The sequence below is a fragment of the Leptodactylus fuscus genome, chromosome 1 (assembly GCF_031893055.1).
Source record: "Leptodactylus fuscus isolate aLepFus1 chromosome 1, aLepFus1.hap2, whole genome shotgun sequence".
Classification (NCBI taxonomy): domain Eukaryota; kingdom Metazoa; phylum Chordata; class Amphibia; order Anura; family Leptodactylidae; genus Leptodactylus; species Leptodactylus fuscus.
The window spans coordinates 235,845,092-235,865,085 of NC_134265.1; the positions used below are offsets into that span (position 1 = coordinate 235,845,092).

Consider the following 19,994-nt stretch of genomic DNA (forward strand, 5'->3'; position numbering starts at 1 on the left):
AAGATTATTATATGATCCCACTATAACTACTAAATAAATTAAAAAAAAAATATGGAAATATATAGAACAATTGTATGCCCTTTCCCAACTCTTGGTTGAACATTGAAAGATGTGACTATACCAACTATGTAACTATACGGATGTAACCTACAATAGGCAATAGTTATAAGATTGGTGGGATACAACTCCCAGCACCCCCACTGAACAAGTGACTGAAGGCTTTCCTTCATTGTGTACCAGTCAGCCTCCATGCTTTGATCAGGTCTGTACTTGGTATTGCAGCTAGCCCTATTCACTTAGCTGAGCTGAATTGAGATGCAATATGAAGGCAGTGTCAAAACTACAAACTACAGAGCTTTCCAGATAAAAAGTGAAGGGTTACAGTGCTCTTTGCTTGACTCTGCCTATCGGCAGAGATACTAGGAGTAGGACCCTTACCGATCAAAATTGATAATATATCATTAGCTAAAAAAATAACGTAGCAAAATCTTCATTTCTGCAATGTGGGGCCTCAGCCTTGAACAGTTTATATGTATACATTTTAACCTCAAAATGAACCATTTAATATAAAAGTCAAAAGGAACAAAGTTTTAATGAAGTTGATGAGTCAAAATTCTGCCACATATAAAATGCAAAAATCTAACTTGCTGCTGGGTCAAAACCTATTATGTGCAATATATAATACTAGTATCTTCTACAAAGAGTAGCAATTACAATTATGACGCCATGCCCTGGGAAGTTTTTGTGACTGCTATCTCTGCAATTCCTGTAACTATTATAGTCCCCTGAGGTTATATGAGAATAAAAGATTGGCACAAAACTAATGATTCCACACTGCATGTAGGAAATAGTGTCAATTTTCATGACTAACAGCAAAAATGATTTCAGAAGATAAAAACACACAAACAATTTATTACACTGATCAATAATAACGCTAGACTTTCATAAAAAAAAAAAAAAAAAAAAAAAAACACATTATGTTCATAAGTCATAGGCAAGCACTGGCCATAGCACTTTTTACAACAAAAAATCCAAAACTCATAGAAGGGAGTGTAAGAAGAGAGCCTGGATCCAGCTGTTTTCCATTCAAAGCTGGCAAAGTTTTTTCATCCACCATCTTTAAAACCTGACCATTCAGCAAGACTGTTCTAAAGGAGGAAGAGAAATAATGGCTTCAGTAAAACTTCTTAAAAAGGCATAAAGTGTTATTACATAATATACTAGATTACCAGAGTCTAAATAAAAAAAAATAATAAACACTACATTTTTCTTACATAAATGGATCCCCAGTTAATACCAATTTACTATTATATTGTAATAGTATTCCCAGCTCCTTTCTTATTCACAGGATTGTAAAAATATACTAACAAAAAAAAAACTATTGGTATGGCTGCATCTGAAAAAGACAGAGCTATTAAAATATCAGCATTAATACAGTAAGTATTTATTCCATACAGAATGCCACACAAAAAAAGGCAAATCAACCTTTTTCTGCATTTCTTTGCTTCCCAAAAACAAATTGGCTAAAAGGTAATCCAAAAGTATTAGATTGACCAAAAGAGTATCAATAAAAACCACATATAACATAATTATTGTGAAATATATGCATAGAATAAATTCACAGTAACTTTTTGTACTTTTTTGCTGTAAAAACCAAATTTGTAAAAAAAAATAAATAAAATAGGCACAACTGTCTCTCCCCCCCCCCAATACCACCACTGTAATCTTTTTTTTCCCAGCTTCCTATAAAACGGTATGGATTATAAAAGTTAAAAAAATTGGAAAAAGTCCATATGTCTGTCTATGTGAATGGAAATATCAAGTTATCGCTTATGAAAGGCAGGGGAAAAGATTGATTAATGGGTTAACAAGATGATCTGTGACAATAGCTGAAATGTAATCTACAACTGTTATAAGTCTAGTAAACACTGTAAAAAGATATTGATTTATTTATCTATGTGCCATATAACATCCTTCAGTCATGGAACCTACCTAGAAAGCAGTCCTCCCTCTCCAGGTAAAAGAAGATATTCATCGACAAACTTTCCAGATAAGTAGCTTGGCAACTGCATTTCCTGAGTGTGGTTGTTCAAGTTCATGGCAAACAGTGTAACATCTCCTGCTTTGTATTTTGTGCTGATAGAATTATATGATAGGTTAAAATTAGGTTGATTTATAATACAGCATGCTATTTAAGTACGGTTTAAAGCAATCCCACATTTCCCTATAATAATTTTACAATGAAATACATAGTTAACATATCTGTTGAGGTTCCTCCATTCCCAGTCTCTACTTCATTCCAGTAAATTGGCCACCAGTTTCTCAGACTACTCGATACACACTGTCAGTGGCGCAACTAAAGCCTTGTAGGCCCCGATGCAATCTTTTATCCAGGGCCCCCTACCTCATCCTTACAGTGAATCCTTGATAGTAATGGTTACAGGTTCTACGGGGTTTAATCTACCTTAGTGTGGTTAGGGTAATCTGTAGGTCTCCATGGCTTATGGGTCACATGGGAGCTGCAATTTCCATACTGATGCCAGTGCTTTGGGCCCCTGAGGCCCGATGCGACTGCACCCCCTCAAGTTACGTCCTTGCACACTGTGCTTTCGTAAAGACACTCCCCTATGCCCTGGAATGGTCTAGCTGATCGGGGAGGAGCATCGTAATATCCCCTGCGTGGAGGATTCATCCAATTTATGACTAGGTGCACGCCTTGTACAAATGAAGCAATATCTAAGTCAGCTCGTAGCTGACATAAATTTCAGTCATAATACAGAATACTAGGGTAAATGCTGATAAATCTGCTAATACAATGTGCACTTTTCTGAAAGTGGCAAGGGCAGCATAAACACATCATTTGGGTGAATATTGTACAAACAGTGTTTGAGGCCGGGGCCCCACGGGTCGGAAACGCTGTGGCTTCTTACAGTAACTGCAAAGTGGATGGGATTCTTGCAAAACCTCTGTCTACTTTGCAGTAAAAACCGCAGCATGGACACATCACGATTTCCAAAAATAGCGCAGTTTTGGAAATCGCAGCATGTCAATTATAACTATTTATAATTAACTATGGAAACGCCGGCAGTTTCCCCATAGATATAATTGTAAAAGAAAGTCCAGGGAGAAAAAAATTCTGTGAAATTTCTGTTTAAAGCACTGCGGGAAGAACCGCAATGCTTTGCCGCCGCGGTTTTTCCCACAGTGCTTTATAGCTGCGGATCATCCTGTGGGGCCTTAGCCTAAAAGTTGAAAATTCATGGCTTGCAGTTTCTTTGCTTGTAAAACCCTTCTGTGTGCCATTCTCAGAAGCTGGTAGCTAATTTACAGAAATGAAGACAGACCTTTCCAAAAAAAAAAAAAAAAAAAGGCTGGGCACCAGATATCCCACAACTGCATTTACTATGAGACAATGGTAAACCAGAGTGGTGTTTGCTTTATTATATCGTATATATTTGATGATAAAATTTGAGGTTACTTAGTATTAACAAAATAAATCAAATATTTATCTTTACATCTCAATCATTATTCACTTAGGCTGGGTTCACACCACCATAGGTGTCCGACAGCTAGTGTCCGTAGCTAATGTCCTACATGTAAGATTTTTCTGTCCGCTTGAAAAATTGGACATGGTTGTAGACGGACACTTAAGGACACACGCAGAGACAACATAATATCCCATTTAAATGAATGGAAATTGTAAACTGACACAGACAGTATACAATATACTTATAAAATAAGACATGTTAGATGAAAACACAATAATATACATACTTGTCAATGTTTGTACAATGAAGATAAACCCTAAGGTTTTCCACATTTACATTCTTGGAGCTTCTAAAAGTGGCATGCAAAACCACGGACCCAACCAAATTCTTAAAAACCAGCGACAGCCAGTAATCCTAAAAGGAAGTATTTTATGAGAATATAAGTGATCAGTTTTTTCTGCAGTATCAGTAGTGTCACACTTTAAAGCTCACTTGAGGTTACAATCACATCTGCACCGAGGTCTCCATTGCAGTGTCCACCAAAAATTTTTGGAGGAAAAAGTCCTGCACAGAGTACCTATTCATCTGCCGATTTCAGTTTAAAAACGACAGACACCCAACAGACTCCATTAGTCAATTTTGGCTTTGTGGTTACCATTTTAGCAGTCCACCTGTCTGTTGTTTAGGTCACCCGACAAGCCCAAACAATAGAGAGAGGCGCTAGTGTGAAGTTTTGAGGGAACCTCATGAGAGTTATCTCATCAATAATAAGGTTTGCCTAGTAGTTTCATTTCCGACCTGGAACTGGTATTATACTGTATGGTCATTTTAGAACCTAGAGTATAATAGGATGAGGCCCAAGGGAAGTAGATAGACATCTCCTGGGCTCCATCGTCGGTCCTCAGCCTCTTTCAACCTACTAAATGAGGTCAGGAAAAAAAATGGAGACCACTGAGGCCTGCGATTCATCCTCAGCGATCATGTAAGGTGCAGTCTCATGATATCTACAAAAAAATAAATAAATAAATTGTATATATATATATATATATATATATATATATATATATATTGTATATAATGCTAAAAGTCCATAGAAAGGGCATCCATTTTACAAACGGATGGCTGAGTGATGCGATGTGAAGCTAGCCTATGCTAGTCTGTTTAAAAAGGATAAATTTAGTAGTAGACTATGAAATGAAGTGTTTTACAGCACAACGTCAAAGAGAAAATAAATAAAATTGTCTCACATAGATCTAGCATACACCACTGTAATACATGCTGTATACTACCTCCTGATATATACCACATCACAGGCCTTTATGCTGATGTGTCCACCCTTGGGGACAAAATAAATTATACACCAATTACATATACTATATGCCTACTTCATATTTACTTACAGGTAAAGGTTCAAAATCAGAATCCACCAAATTGTATGACCCAGCACCAAACAAGGCCTGTCTCATAACCACATCAATTCCCAGTTTAGCAGACAGTCCCAGCTTATCCAGCCACCTGGTTGAAGTAAACAACATTTCATTGAATTTTGGTTAAATGGAACAGTAAAATTAGTGCATTTGCATGCATATGTGTGCTTTCCCCTTGTGACAGGCTTTATAGAATAATCAGAGCCCTAAGGCATGGCGGTGTGCTGGCGGTATACTTACAATGTTGTATCAGATTTCAAAATCTCTTAGTAGCATTAAATGGGTCTAAGTAATCGGTTACCTTTTATTTTGGAATCTTGTGATCAACTACACATACTTTATTAATATCTATGGCATGTCAAAGATCATTTTAACTGGATGTAAGCACGAGTTCTGCTCAGACTCTGGCAATTTAGCTTTATTAGCAAAAATGCAATTGTACATGATCGGCATCTGACCCTCTTTTCCGTACTGCTTGGCATCTGTCATTGCAGTATATACAATGAACAGGATTAACAATGTAAGTGCCATGCTCACTACCTGTCATGTCTGTCACTGTGGCTCACATTTCAAGACCTGCATGCAGGACTATCTTCTGTTACAAAAGTAAACATACATGAAAGAAAATATCTTCTGCCATGTTTTTTTACATTAGTGTCAATAGTAACGGACACAGAATCGGCCTGCTTCTGTTCTCAACAGTTTAATGTCCGTTGCCATTATCCTATGACAGAAGACAGCAACAGACATTAACAGTAGTAGTGTGAATCCAACCTTACTGTTCAAAAGAAGAAGAAAAAAAGCTAACAATTTTAAATCTGTCCCACATTTGCCACTTTCTCAAAAAAGGGGCATGGGCAGGGTGTGCTGGGTTAGGGGCCATTGTTAGAAAACTGGTGTAAAGGATACTGTAAATGTATGAACAGTTATATGAACAGGCATAGATTTCCCCTGCAAGCCACACGGCCTGGTGGAGGGTGAGCCTCATTTACACGCTCTGCCAACTCTGGGGTTTTAAAGACCGGCTCCAGTCTTCATAAATATGCACCCAGAATGTATTTAAAAAAAAAAAAAAAGTGTTGTGTTTAAAGTTTTAGTTATATATTTTTTTTTTTCCTCTTTCATTTTTGCTTTTCTATAACTGGAATTTTTATTCACTTATTCCAGGCTTCTATGCGTTTGATTATAAAGGTCTATGGAGGAGCAACTTAACCAGGCAGATTATGCCACTTTGAGAATGCAGGGTAACATAATACCACAATCTTGACCATCATAGTTGTCAATTTTGCTAAAACAGCAAATGAAGAATCAGCAAGAATGAAAAACAACTGAGGATAAATACATTATCATGTCATCGTGTCATTAAAAAAAAAAAAAAAAAAAGGCACCTACCGCAACTTTATTCTACAGAACAGGGCATTATCTGTGCATATACTGTAGATGTAATAGTTATTTTGATAGCTAAAAGACAGTGTTACTTACATGAAGCCATCAATATACGTATTTGTTAATCCTGGAGATCCTCCACCATATGCTGAGCTGGTTTCACCCAACCAAACCAACTTTCCTGGAACAATTTCATTTACTAGCTAAAACAAGAAATAAGTATATAACAAAAGGTGACCCCAATAGTTTTCCATGATCAGACATACATAGATATTTTTCTTTCAAAAGAATAGCTTCTTGGAATGAAAACCACACACCACTCAGTCCTGAAGGCCTAACATAGGCAGGCATTTAATAGCTTAAACCAAAGGTTTGCAGATGGCTACATTTTAAACAATGCAGACGGTCCTAATATCACTTTTTTGTTATGTAATATTTTTATTTAAATTAAAATTTATATTTTAAATCATCTTCGGAGAGCTGCTGGTTTTCCTTTTTTCCATTTGTTGGTCCTAATTTGCTCTTTGCTGCTAATTTTGCCACCTTCTAGCTCATTTACCTAATTTTTTTTTTTCTTAAGAAAACAGTTTCACATATATTTATGTACATACCCTTAAGACAGTCCTTATTTCTGAAGATAAAGTATCTAAAATGGTAGGGTTGATACAGTCTTTCACAGATGCAGTTCGACCATCAACATAGTAGCTGTTTCAAACCAAGAAGAAGAAAAAAAATATTATTCATTAATGGAGAAATATTAAAACCTTCCCTATCAGTTCTATAAAAATAAGTGAAGAGTGAAATCTGAAGGCAAAATATGTTAACATGCTTTGGTTACCTAATAATTGTCTCTTGGAAGGAAGGAAGGAAGGAAGGAAGGAAGGAAGGAAGGAAGGAAGGAAGGAAGGAGAGAAAGAGAGAAAGAGAGAGAAAGAGAGAGAAAGAGAGAGAAAGAGAGAGAAAGAGAGAGAAAGAGAGAGAAAGAGAGAGAAGAGAGAGAGAGAGAAAGAAAGAAAGAAAGAAAGAAAGAAAGAAAGAAAGAAAGAAAGAAAGAAAGAAAGAAAGAAAGAAAGAAAGAAAGAAAGAAAGAAAGGAGACTACTGATGGTAAATCGAGTGACTACCATTATTTAATGAGGTTGGCAAGTTTTCAAATGTATTTTAACACTTACTGGTGCCAAGTAACAGAATCAATGGCTTCACCCCCTGCCTTTAAAAAACTGCAAAATAAATAAATTGTAAAGAATATTGTGCAGAAGAATACAAATCACTAAGACTATTATGCATACCTTTCATAACTTCTGATTAAAATCACCTGAAGGTGCTAAAGCCTAAAAGCTGTCATATGCTGCTTTGGTAAGCGCTAAGAGTATGTTCACACAAAAGTTTTTTGCAGGAGGATTTTGAAGCAGAATACATCTCATTCATTTCAATAGGAGTCATCAGCAGATTTTTTTTTTCCCCCATTTTTTTCAGCTGGAGGTTAAAAAAAAAAAAAAAAAAAAAAAAAAAAACGCAACATGAACTACCTTCAGGCAGATTTTTTTTATTTTTAAGGGCTCACAGTGTATTCCCCCCCCCCCCCCCCCCATCAGTATGTCTTTTTTAGAGTATGGGATGGAAATCCACGCAAACACGGAGAGAACATACAAACTCTTTGTAGATGTTTCACCTTGAAATACCCATTGAAATCAATGGGATACGGAAAAAAGGTGACACGGTTTTTCCAGGGCAATATAGTGTGCTGGCGCCAAAAAACATGACAAAAACCACATCATGTAAAAAAGAAATGCATAAAAAAAAAACAAATTTCTGAAGCAGATTTTTTTCAGCCTGCAAAAAACTCTATGTGAACATACCCTAAACTGGCTCTTTCCGCTCACTAGCCATTAAAATACTATTAGTTAGGATTGGGGTTGAGCCGATCTTGAAATTTCAGGATCGTTTTTAAAATCCGATTTCTGATCATTTTCCATTTGAACCCAATCCCAATGCAAATCAATGGGATTTTTTAAATAATCGGAGATCGGATTTTAAAAACGATCCTATTCACAGGGAGTAGGCGGGGCTTAGCGCAGCTGGAGAGTGTGGGCAGGGAGACATGAGTGCATCACTCACGCCTCCCCCTCCCAGTACCCGCCCACACTCTAAGCCCCACCTTTTCTACACTACTAGTCTAGGGAGGCGGGGGCAGGGCAAAGGGCACTCTGAAGCCACATGAAGGACAGAGGACCGGACCAGCAGAGGGCAGCGGCGGCAGCAGCAGCACTTCTGAGCAGGTAAGTTGAGCGAAGTTCATGAGTAGATAGCTATTACTGTTCATTGACTTGTCTAGTAGATAAGTCAATGTACAGTGGTATCTATCTACTCGTGAACTTGTCTCGTCGTCCTCAAAGCAGTGCAGCACACAGTGATTTACCGCAACCTGCCACTCTTCTGCTTCTTCCCCGTTTTACCGTATATTCAGCCGACTATACGGTAAAACAGGGACGAAGCAGAAGAGTGGCAGGCTGCGGTAAATCTATAGGAATGAATGGACGCAGCCGGCATGCAGGGGGTTAAGCGGCTGGCTGCTTCCATTCATTCCTATGGGTGCTAAGCTTTTCCCACAATGATTGGCCAGTAGCCAAGCGTTGTAGGAAATAAGCCCCGATCTCGATCCCGCCCAAAAAGATCGGGATCGGAATTCAGATCGCAATCGTGAAATTTTCTCGATAGCCGATCGAAATCCGCTCTTTTCCGATCGCTCAACCTTGGGTAGGATTGGTCTTCTGGGATTTAAGAACTATGCAACTTTTCAACTATAGGTTTATAGATTCTATGTATATAAAATATCAAAAATACAGTATTCACCTAATAATCTTTCCTAAAAATACCACCCTGTTTTGTGTATGCGGTTCCTATACAGATCTATGCGTCTCCATACTAGCCATTAAGAGTCAAGGAGGCCCTTTCTTATGCCAAATTTGCAGAACATTCCCAGTTGTGTGCCCTGCTCGCCACTTTCAGCCATTGCAAGTGAAGTAGTGGTGACGTCTCGGCTGAGCATATTTATGACTCTCAACAGTTTTCTGGTGTGAGATATACACAAGTTAGGCATTTGCATAGATTGAATGTATATCTCCAGTCTGGTACACGGTTGTGCGTCTCATTTATTAAGAGATTGGAGATTGTTCATAAACCATTTGTGCCTTGCGCCTGTCAGGGCCTTTATTATGACTGGCGTACAATACGCCAATCTTAATAAATCTTTTCCAATGTGTTAATCTCTCCCATCTGATTGATCTTTCAAAATTGCTTTAATTTTTTTAGATGCATTGAAAAAAAACAAAAACCAACGAATCACTGAGGCCTACACAGAACAGGTATATTTATACTGAGACTAAAATAGACACAGCTGGACTATTAAAGTGACTTTTGAAGGCAATTGTGTGCACTGGATTTTATTCAGGGGTGTCAGAGTACAGGGGGCTGAATACTTTTGCACATCACACTTTTCAGATTTTCATTTGATTGAAAACGTATAATTTTCCTTCCATTTCACAATTATCTGCTACTTTGTGTTAGTCTATCACTTAAAATCTGAATAAAATACATTTGAGTTTGTGGTTGTAAGTGAAAAAGTACAAGGAGTATGAATACTTTTGCAAGGCACTGTACAACAAGAAAGAATAGAAAAGTTTTGTTCACTTCCCCTGCCTGTGCCACTGCCAGGTCTATTTCCATATACTACGGCGATGCCTTTTGATGCGAGAACGTGGAGCTGTTATTCCTACATTCGTTCCTGCATAGTCATAGCTAAGTTTCCACTTGCAGATCTTGCACATTGCCATAGATGTGGAAAATGTAGGAAAACATTCCCACATGTGAATGTAGTTGCTGTAGCCGCCAACACCATCGGCAGCAGAAACCTGTTTGTCACTAACACCACCAGTGGCCCCATCCTGCGGTCTTCCCCAGTGGGCTTTATGGATGTTGGGCCTGCTTAACGGCTGAAATCATTACTGGTCATGGTCAAGTGCTACCATCCTCTTCATCTTATGTCAGCTTGTAACCCTGACCTTGTTGCCGGTGTCAATTTATTAACAAATGTCTTCTGTTTTTGGCTGTCAGGTGGCAGGCAGCCCTAATTCTAGAGAAAAGGTTGCGCATCAAGGCCAATTGAGAAGTAATGCTCTAGGACACATAAATATATATTAAGTTCATATGTGCCGTCATACTGGTTAAAATTCTCCTCTTGTTTTTTTTTTTTTTTTTTTTTTTTTTAATGTAGATTGTGAGCCCCACATAGAGCTCACAACGCACATTTTCCCCTATCAGTATGTCTTTGGAATATGGGATGGAAATCCATGCAAACACGGGGAGAACATACAAACTCCTTGCAGATGGTTTTATGCCCTTGGCGGGATTTGCTCTTTTGGTTGTTTTATAACAGCACAGATCAGAAGCCAAAGAGGTCATGATATTTTTACCTTTTTAGCATTTTCTGGGTTGCTTTCTTAGGCTGTCCGATGTCTGGGCCAAAGAGACCTGAGGTTCTGTACCTGCTGTACTTTTGAAGCAGCTCATGTAAAGTAATAAAATCCTTGCCAAGCTGTGAGCCATCAATGTACTGTCCAGACTTCTTCTTAAAACTGTTTGGTTCTGATCACAAATTAAAAGGGAAAAACCAAGAATATAGTTCACACTCAAACATAGTATACGTAAGGTTACATTTACATGTAAATATACTGAACCTGTGATGTCCATTTGTTTTGTTGTTTTTAAAAAAAACAAAAAAAAAACCACGATCATCATGTCCTGTTTATGGTCATTTTCACGGATCGTTCCACATAACTAAATTTATGGGGAATCTGTTAAAACAGATGCCACTTGGGTGCAAGACGACTGAAAAATGTACTTTTTTTTCACGGCCATTTAACACCTCTTTTGTGTCAATCTAGCCTTAAGGGGCTCTCCAGATCTAAAACATGAATGGTCCATCTATGGGATAAATCGTAAATCAGTGGTGATCTAACCCTCAACATCCCCACTTTTAACTGACTGAAGGGGCTGTGGTCCTCCAGTCACGCTGATTCAAGTGAATGAGCTAGAACTGCAATACAAGGCACAGGTGAATTGTTGGAATTCAAGCATATGGTAATAGTTCAAGGGCCTACAAGCCACAGGGTACATAGGAAGATTTCCATCACTCCAGCACCATTAGGGTTAATAACCATCTATTTATTTACACATTTAGAAACTTTTTGGTACATGGCAGCCTACATATTTAGAATTACCATGTTTCTCTTATATATGGATAAACCATTCTATTACTAATAGCTAGAGATGAGCGGGTATATTTGAAACGGCCATTTCGAATAGCACACAACCATAGAAATGGTTAACTCCCTGCGTGCTGGCTACTTCCATTCATTCCTATGGGTGTGTGCTATTCGAAACTGGTGTTTCAAATAGTACTCGCTCATCTCTAATAACACTAAGGCTATGGCCTCACATTGCAGAAACACAGCGTTTCTGTCTGCTATGGGAACAAATGGAGCATGTTGCAATCTGAGGAAAAGTTGCGTTTAATTTGCAAAATTGTAGCATTCTAATCTTTACTGTGGAATTGCAAGATTTTTACCTACAAATTCAACCCCTTTTCTGCTGCAGTGTCATGTTATCTGTATTCTTTGGGTGTGCTAGATGAGTGTGATTCCTGGATAGCACACTGACTCATTCATTTGTGTTGGCCCATGCACATGACAGTGAATTACACGCTCCTGTGTGCGGTTCTATTCCTATCCAATTTTGCAGCCATGCTTTGAATAAATGGGGCGATGGAAACATGGCCAATGCTCGGTTACCCATGCACTAACTGTGCCATTCATCCAGCAGCTAGCACACGGTTGTGTGCAACCCGATTTATAGTTATATCATTTTGGGGAATGTCTATTACTTTGCTTTTTATTAAAAAATGTTATAAGGCAAAACACTGGAAATGGGGACATTATATATCCATATACCTGAAAATGCAAGGTCTACAAACTTCTAAAAATATTTTTCTCGCATGGTGGAGACTGTAGCGGGGGCGGGGGGGGGGGGAGGAAGACATTGAAGTCAATGGCAGGCTCTTCTTTCAGCACTAAAATTCCACACCAAATTGCTCACCATTTTCCTCCATGTGAATGGACCCTTAAGGTTATCGTGCTGACCTGGGAAACTCCTGCAGTGACAGACTTCTCTGGGCTCACCCATTTAGCAGATCAGGAGACATATTTAAAAACTCTTCCTCCTCAGCCAGGTGCCTGCAATTGGTTGAACTTAGGGCAAGTTCAGGTGGGATTTTTTGAACCGAAACCTGAAGCGGAGGCCGCCTCAGGTTCCGGTCCAAAAGACGGGTAGCCATGACTGGAAGCCGATGCACTGCACCAGCATCCAGCCGCGCACGCCGCTCCAGATTAGGCCCGATGAATAGGCCTAGTCCGGAGGAGGTTGTGTCTTCAGGACAAATCGCGAGGCGAAATGCCCTGAAGAATGAGCATCTTGCTTCTTTTTCTGGGAGCCAGAACAAGCTGGCTCCTGGAAAAAAAAACTTCTGAGCGGCTCTCATTGATTTCTGATACCGCCTCAAAATCCTGACCAAAAATCACTGCGTGAACTTAGCACACAGAATCCATTATGAAAGACAGACTAAGGCTATGTAGCTTCATCCGGACCTCTAGTAAATAACCCTTGGCTTGACACCGGAAAACTACTTGTCTCAAGATTCTGATGTGATCTCTAGGAACTGACTCTTGGCTTTATAGCAGAAAACCGCTCGTCTCCTGACACTGGCTTATATGTTTCCTCCTGAACTATTGGCCTGGACATTCACTCTCTCTTGATTTATCCTACTGATCGGCCCTGTAAGGTTTTGGTTTAATTTCAGATGGTGTAGTTCTTATACAGTTTCTGTGGAGATAACTTGGACCCAAAATTCAACAAAAGCCTTGGGTGCTGGTAAAGGCTTTTAGGTGTGTGTCATCATCCAGATCCTGATATTTTCTGAGGAGGAGAAGGTGGCAGCTGAGGAGGAGGAGTCTTTAAGTGTCCATTCACTGAGTTTTCTGGCGCAGATTCTGACGTGGAATTTGCGTCAGAATCTGCGTGGAAAATAGGCCTCCCATTGACTTCCATTTTCCACACGAATTCTGACGCAAATTTTGCGTCAGAAAACTCAGTGTGAATGGACCCAAAAACTAAATTACCATTTAAGATATTAAAGCCTTCTAACAGATTAACAAAAATTAAAGAATATTTCAAGTTTGATGCCAACATAAAGCAAAAATATTGTACATAATATTACTACATAGTATGACTGAAAAGCAGATAATTAAAATTTTTGAAAAATGTGAATTTTTCCAAATTTTCTGAAAATATAGTATTTTGTTCCATTAATAAGCAAAACATTTTGACCATATTTTAACCACGAATTAACAATATAATGGTTGTGAAAATAAAAATCACTTCGGTAAGTGACTGGAAAAATGAGGCTGCCCCCCTTAAGAGGTTCACGTATCAACTAGTGATGAGCGAGTAGTATTTGATCGAATACCTCACCGGCAAAGGAATGTGTGTAATCGGCTGAACACCAATGGGTTAAACGCATCGAATATTCAAAGCTTTTAACCCCTTGGTGTTTGGCCGATTACACGCATTCCTGTGCGGGCGATCAAATACTACTCGCTCATCACTAGTAACAACAAGCTCGCCTTTATTTCATATATTTACATTCTACCTAATGGTGCTGCACAAATTAAAACTTCTCCTTGTAATACAAGGCAATTTTGGATAGTTTTGTACAGTTGGAGAAGTTACATGTGATATTTTGCATAGCAAGATATACAACAAAAACCAGGATTAGTCCATAAACACAATTCGGTGAGAATAAAAAAAAAAAATAATAATAATATTTGAAAGTCAAATTGATTTGGTTAAATTCAAATTTAGGTTTGTTGTACTTGACTGACTTTTTTTTTTTTTTTTTTTTTTTTAACGCTTAACATGACCTCCAGACTCTTCTGTACTTTTCATTTTACATTGTTAGTCAATCAACAGTTTGTAAAGCTTACCATTTCCTAATTCCCAGGAGAGATTATATTTCTTAAAGTCACAGTAGTCGATCAGTAACTTAGCATTCGAACTGTTCCACTGACCATTTTTATCCCTGACTAGAGCATTTAGTCCAAATATGAGATGAAGGCCGGAGCAATTTGCAAATCTGTAGAGCAGGTCAATTGTGTGCTCTGGAACAATAAGGAGGTGAAAACGTCAAACTTACACATACACTAAATGGCCAACGGTACATAGACACTCCTAAGGTATTACAGGGGTTATCCAGTTTTTAAGATTGGTGGCTTATCCTCAGGATAAGCCATCATGGGCCATTGCTGGTTATCCAGTAAGTAACTATGAATGACCCTACATATATAGCATCCTTCCCTATTTTCCTCTTTTGGATTTCTCTCTCAAGTTTTCTCAGGCATTTTCCTATTGATTTAATTACAAGGGGGGAGAAAAAAAAAAAAAAAAAAAAAAAAAGCTTGAAAAGTGTTGAATAAAAATGAACAAGAATGCCAAGGGGATGATAATTATCATCTCAAATAAAATGCTATTATCCTAAGGCCCCACGTTTGCAGTTTTTGAGCCAAAGCCAAGAATGGCCACAAAAGGTAAAAGAAATATATAGGAAGCTCTCCCCAGTGTTCTATGGGTTCTGGTAACTCTTTTTCCCACTAGCGGCAAAAAATTTTTTTACTAATTCTTTTTTTTTTTTTTTTTTTTTTTTTTTTTTTTTTTTAAATGTAGATTGTGAGCCCCACATAGAGAAAAAAATGTACATTGTGAGCTCTATCAGTATGTCTTTTTGGAATATGGGATGGAAATCCATGCAAACATGGGGAGAACATACAAACTCCTTGCAGATGGTTTTTTGCCCTTGGCGGGATTTGAACACCAGGACTAAAGCGCTGCAAGGCAGCGGTGCTAACCCCCTCATTTCCTAATTCCTGAAGCGGATGTGTGAATGGACCCTATGAAGAACTGTGATGCATTACCGCTGCAGTTTTACCCGCAGCGCTTTTTTGCTGTGGGACGTCCCATGGGGCCTTAGCTTAAAACTAGAACTTCAAGTTTATTTACCCTCACCCATAAAGCTGCTCCTTACTTGTGATTGTGGTATTTTTGTAGGTGTTAGAAAAAGCTTCTTTGAGAATGACTTGTTCCTGGGTCGGCCATTGAAACCAGAGCTTCTGCTGTACACAAGGGGGGCCATTGCTTCTATGACACACGTCTACTGAAGAGAAAAGATTTCATCATCGTGTACAATTGAGTAGAACTTTTCAACAGCAAGTGTTCTTCATTTGTTCATAAAGTGGATGCCCAGCAAGGAGCTCATAAATAAAAAGCAAATCAATGTCTATATTGATTTTTACTGCTTAATTTTCTCCAGGGTTTACTTCTTTGCTATGGAACAAAATGTAGTACTGTTATGTGTGACTACAATGCCTACAGGGAGGCTGAGGGGGCATCACACGATGTAATGGTGTTGATACTGACACGTAAACTCGTGTCAGAATCAGCGCTGCAAAACAGAATCCCATCGACGTCAATGGGTTCTATTTAGTGTGCGTAACACATTGAAATCAATGGGTTAAAAAGCCTCCCATTGATTTCAATGTGTTACGCACACTATACGAAACCCATTGAAATCAATGGGATTCTGTTTTGCAGCGCTGATTCTGACACGAGTTTACGTGTCAGAATCAACGTAGCGTTACATCGTGTGATGCCCCCTTAGACACACTGCTTGTCTTATCATTGGTTCAGGCTGGTGGTCTCTTAATTCCTTGTAGCTGTCCCTCCTCAGATTGGGTTTGAAGAGGTCTTTAAAGGGGAATGGTAACACCCATATGTCAATGTATCTAGACAAAATAAGGGCTCGTTCACATCTGCGCCCAGGTGTCCGTTCTGCAGGTTTCCATTTCCTACATAAAACAGAGCAGGATACGGAAACCTGCAGGACTCTTTCTCACCCATTCATTTGAATGGGTGAGAAAGCTGTGCGGCAGTGAGCGTTTTATGCTCTCCGCCGCAAAACCGGGTTTTTTAATCCGGACACAGAGTCGGACATGCAGTACTCTTTGTCCAGATTAAAAAATCCGGTTTCGCGGCGGAGAGCATAAAACGCTCACCGCCGCTCACGGCCGGACCCGGTCTGTGCTTTCCGTCTTCTGGCATGCAGAAGACGGAAAGCACAGAACGGAGACCAGAACGCAGGTGTGAACCTAGCGTCACAGAAGTGGCACAATGCAGAGTTTAAGAAAAGGTGATCCAACATGGTTACTTCATGAAGAATACAAATATACTAAAGGTTAGTGCACAGGTTTTTTTTTTTTTTGGGCACTGATTCTGACTCTGAATCCGCCTCACTTTTTTTGGAGGCTGATTTTGAGGCAGATTCTGCGCCAAAAAAAAAAACTCTGTGTGCACTGACTAAAACAGACAGATACTAATGATACATTACATGGCTTGCAATACAATGCACAGATTCAATCCGTAAAACTGTAGAAATAATAAAGTAGCCAAATACTCAATCACAATTCTCAGTTTGTCTGTATTATATAGAAAATTCTGACATTCTCCAAGTGATGAGACACTACAATGTATTATGTCCAGTTACAAGCTGTGTTATTGAAAAATAAAATTTATTCAGCCAATCCTACCAGAATACTTAGAGCAGGAATGCTCAACTAGCAGACCAAAGTCCTAACCAAGACTGTGTCCACCTGCTGTCCGGAGCCCTTCATCTCCTTAGGGGTTTGTACTATGGGAGCGGTGGCCATATTTGATGTGTCTCTGATTTAGACTGAATGGTGCATATAGGTATGTGTATGGATCTTGTGATTGTGGGTTATGAGTATTAGAGTATGTATTGTTGTGTGGTTGTAGTTATATGTTGCATAAACTCACAGGTGTAGGGTATTTTGTGAGTGGCGGCCATGTTTGGTGAGTGACATAGATTGAATGGTGTAATGGTTTATGTGTGTGGGATCTTGTGATCAGTGGTCATGTGATATTTGAATACTATTCGCTCAACTCTACTCCTCATCTATTTGCTATTACTAAGATGAAATGTCTGCCTTCATATTTAGGGGAGATCAAGCATGGTTATATATAGTTCTACCGCGTGATGATGGAATAATTGGCATAATATTATGCATGCACTTTTACGCGATGTATGCTTGTGAAGGCACCATGACCCTACCCTTTTTTCTACATTGATTTTAGTTTACATGTTTTTAAACTTCCTTGTGAGAAATAAATGTTTTCATGTAGTTAATATTGGTGTGTTATTAATTTATGTTTTTCCAAATAAACCTGTTTCCACCAGACATCGTGTCCCTGTCTCTGACTGGTTGGGGCCGCACCATTGCTGCTACTGAGCTACCTTCCCCACAGTATATACATCCATTGTATAACATAAAGGCATGCAGGCTGTACGCATGCTATAGTTACAGGCACAGAAACTACACAAATACTTTTTTCATAGAAGCACTGGAGTTAAATCATAAAGTAGTTTTCAGTCAGGACCAAGGTGACTTCCATCTACAAATACAAGGCACCCCCATTTGCTTATGTCTCATTTTGAGGAACAGTTCTTTTACTCATTATTCATATCTCATTGTTCATGCTGGAAGAAGTACATTGACAATATCTTTTGTATCTGGGAGGGCCACCTGAACACCCCACCATCCTGAGGCCACTAAGTGTTCATTGCCCATTTCTCAGTTTCAGAGGGTAAGAAGGAGTGTGTGCAATCCTGATCAGAAAGAAATAAGTTTAGAAAAAAAAAATACTCTTATAAACCCTGATCATATTTTACAACAGTGAATTGCGTACCCTAATCCACATTGGGGGAAGAAAAAAAATAAATAAAATTCAAAAAAATATCGGGTACCTTAGGAAACACTAACACGGTCTGTGTGTTTTCCATTCATTTTACACTTGAAAAGGGCAAAAAATGTGGAGCGGGAAATGGAATTCCTGTACGGAGACCAGGCACAGATGTGAACTGAGCCTTACTTTGATAGCCTTTGGCTACTTTATTTTTTGACCGATCGACCCCCACCACCACCACCACATTCCTGCATGCTCTATTATGCCCCATAGTGGCCCCTGCTCACAGTATTATGCCCCATAGTGGCCTCTGCTGTGGCCCCTGCACATGGGATTATGCGCTCAACTGTACTACATCTGAGATTGAACCACAATGGAGACTGCTGTGGAAAGATCTTAGACTCCGCCTCCTGACAGACGAGACTCCGGCCGAACCAGTGTTGATTGGCCAATGCTGTACACTGTATGGCATTCGGCCAATCAACGCTGGTCAATGCATTCCTATGAGAAAAAGGCATCTCCTGCATAACGCAAGCTGCCAGGGATCCCGACTAGCATATAATGGACTGCCACGAGATGTGCCTGCAGGTGAAGTTTGAAAGTGATGAGACCTTGCCAGCCAGAGCTAAATGTGAGAGTAAGTTCAGTGCAAACACATCGTGACAGCGCACCATATGCTAGTCCAGATTGCTGGAAGCTTGCGATATGCGGGAGCTGACTTTTTCCTATAGGAATGCATTGACCGTACTCTTGCATGTATCTCGGGCTGGCAAGGAAGGTATATAGAGCACCAAAGAGCTGTTTGACTAAGATTCCTACCTAAATAAAACTAATTCCTAGCTAACCCCGTCTCGTTCACAGTCTCATATGAACCAAATCTGAAATCCACTATTCGTATAAAGTGGAGGTCACCTGATTTAGCCAGCCAATTACTTTTTCCGATTTTTTTTCAATGCCTACATTTTCCTACTTCCTATCCCACCTCCCCTGCACAGTTATTGGTGAAAAAAAAAGCGCCAGGGAAGGTGGGAGGGGATTCTAATTTTTAGTGCGTTTGCCACGTGGTATTCTATTGGAATCAAATACCTCGAACAGCCTGATATTCGATCGAATACCAATTCGATTGAGCACTGTTCACTCATCTCTAGTTATTTCTATTAGATTCCTTTGAAGACCACTTTAGAACTGAACGGGTCGCTTGAAAAATATGTTTTGGAAATATCATTAATTTGGAAAATTACTGCTTACAGCCACACTCTCCTAAGCCACAAGCCCCACCTTCTTCCTAGGTCTGTAACACTAACTTTGGAGGAAGGGGCAGCGAGACGAGAAGAAGTAAGAAGGGGAGCGAGAACAGCAGGGACCAGACCAGTGGCAGCGCTTCTGTGCAGGTAAGCGGACAGCAGGGGGATTTTTAAGTCACACAACAGCGAGAAGTCTAACAATTAAAGTGTTTAATTTTTAGACTCCATGCTGTGTAGTGAATAGGATTGTTTTTAAAATCCGATCTTCGATTATTAAAAAAATCCCATTGACTTGCATTGGGATTGGGATCGGGTTTGGGTTTGAATTGAAAATGATCGGTAATCGGATTTTAAAAACAATCCTGAAATCTCAAGACCAGCTCAACCCTACTTAAAGCACCTTCAAAGTTATTATCAGAAAGGTCAGATTTGAAAAACAAGGCTGTATCCTCCAGGTACTTTTGGGCTGTGTCCACAAGGGGTTAAGGAAACTCTTACAGCAGAGATATAACAGTAGGGAAAAACACT

The 19,994-nt window shown here is 39.3% G+C and overlaps 1 protein-coding gene across 1 annotated transcript in view; it reads right to left on the bottom strand.

Annotated features, from left to right (window-relative positions):
* Nucleotides 1-988: 988 nt before the first annotated feature.
* Nucleotides 989-19,994, bottom strand: part of HPSE (heparanase) — a 32,153-nt gene continuing 13,147 nt past the window's right edge. The window contains exons 3-12 of the mRNA XM_075284539.1: nucleotides 15,491-15,616; nucleotides 14,397-14,570; nucleotides 10,773-10,944; nucleotides 7,473-7,520; nucleotides 6,913-7,006; nucleotides 6,398-6,504; nucleotides 4,889-5,003; nucleotides 3,775-3,902; nucleotides 1,993-2,136; nucleotides 989-1,148 (exon numbers count right to left, since the gene is read on the bottom strand). Coding sequence (XP_075140640.1) covers nucleotides 989-1,148; nucleotides 1,993-2,136; nucleotides 3,775-3,902; nucleotides 4,889-5,003; nucleotides 6,398-6,504; nucleotides 6,913-7,006; nucleotides 7,473-7,520; nucleotides 10,773-10,944; nucleotides 14,397-14,570; nucleotides 15,491-15,616 — 1,268 coding nt within the window. The remainder of the gene's footprint in view (nucleotides 1,149-1,992; nucleotides 2,137-3,774; nucleotides 3,903-4,888; nucleotides 5,004-6,397; nucleotides 6,505-6,912; nucleotides 7,007-7,472; nucleotides 7,521-10,772; nucleotides 10,945-14,396; nucleotides 14,571-15,490; nucleotides 15,617-19,994) is intronic.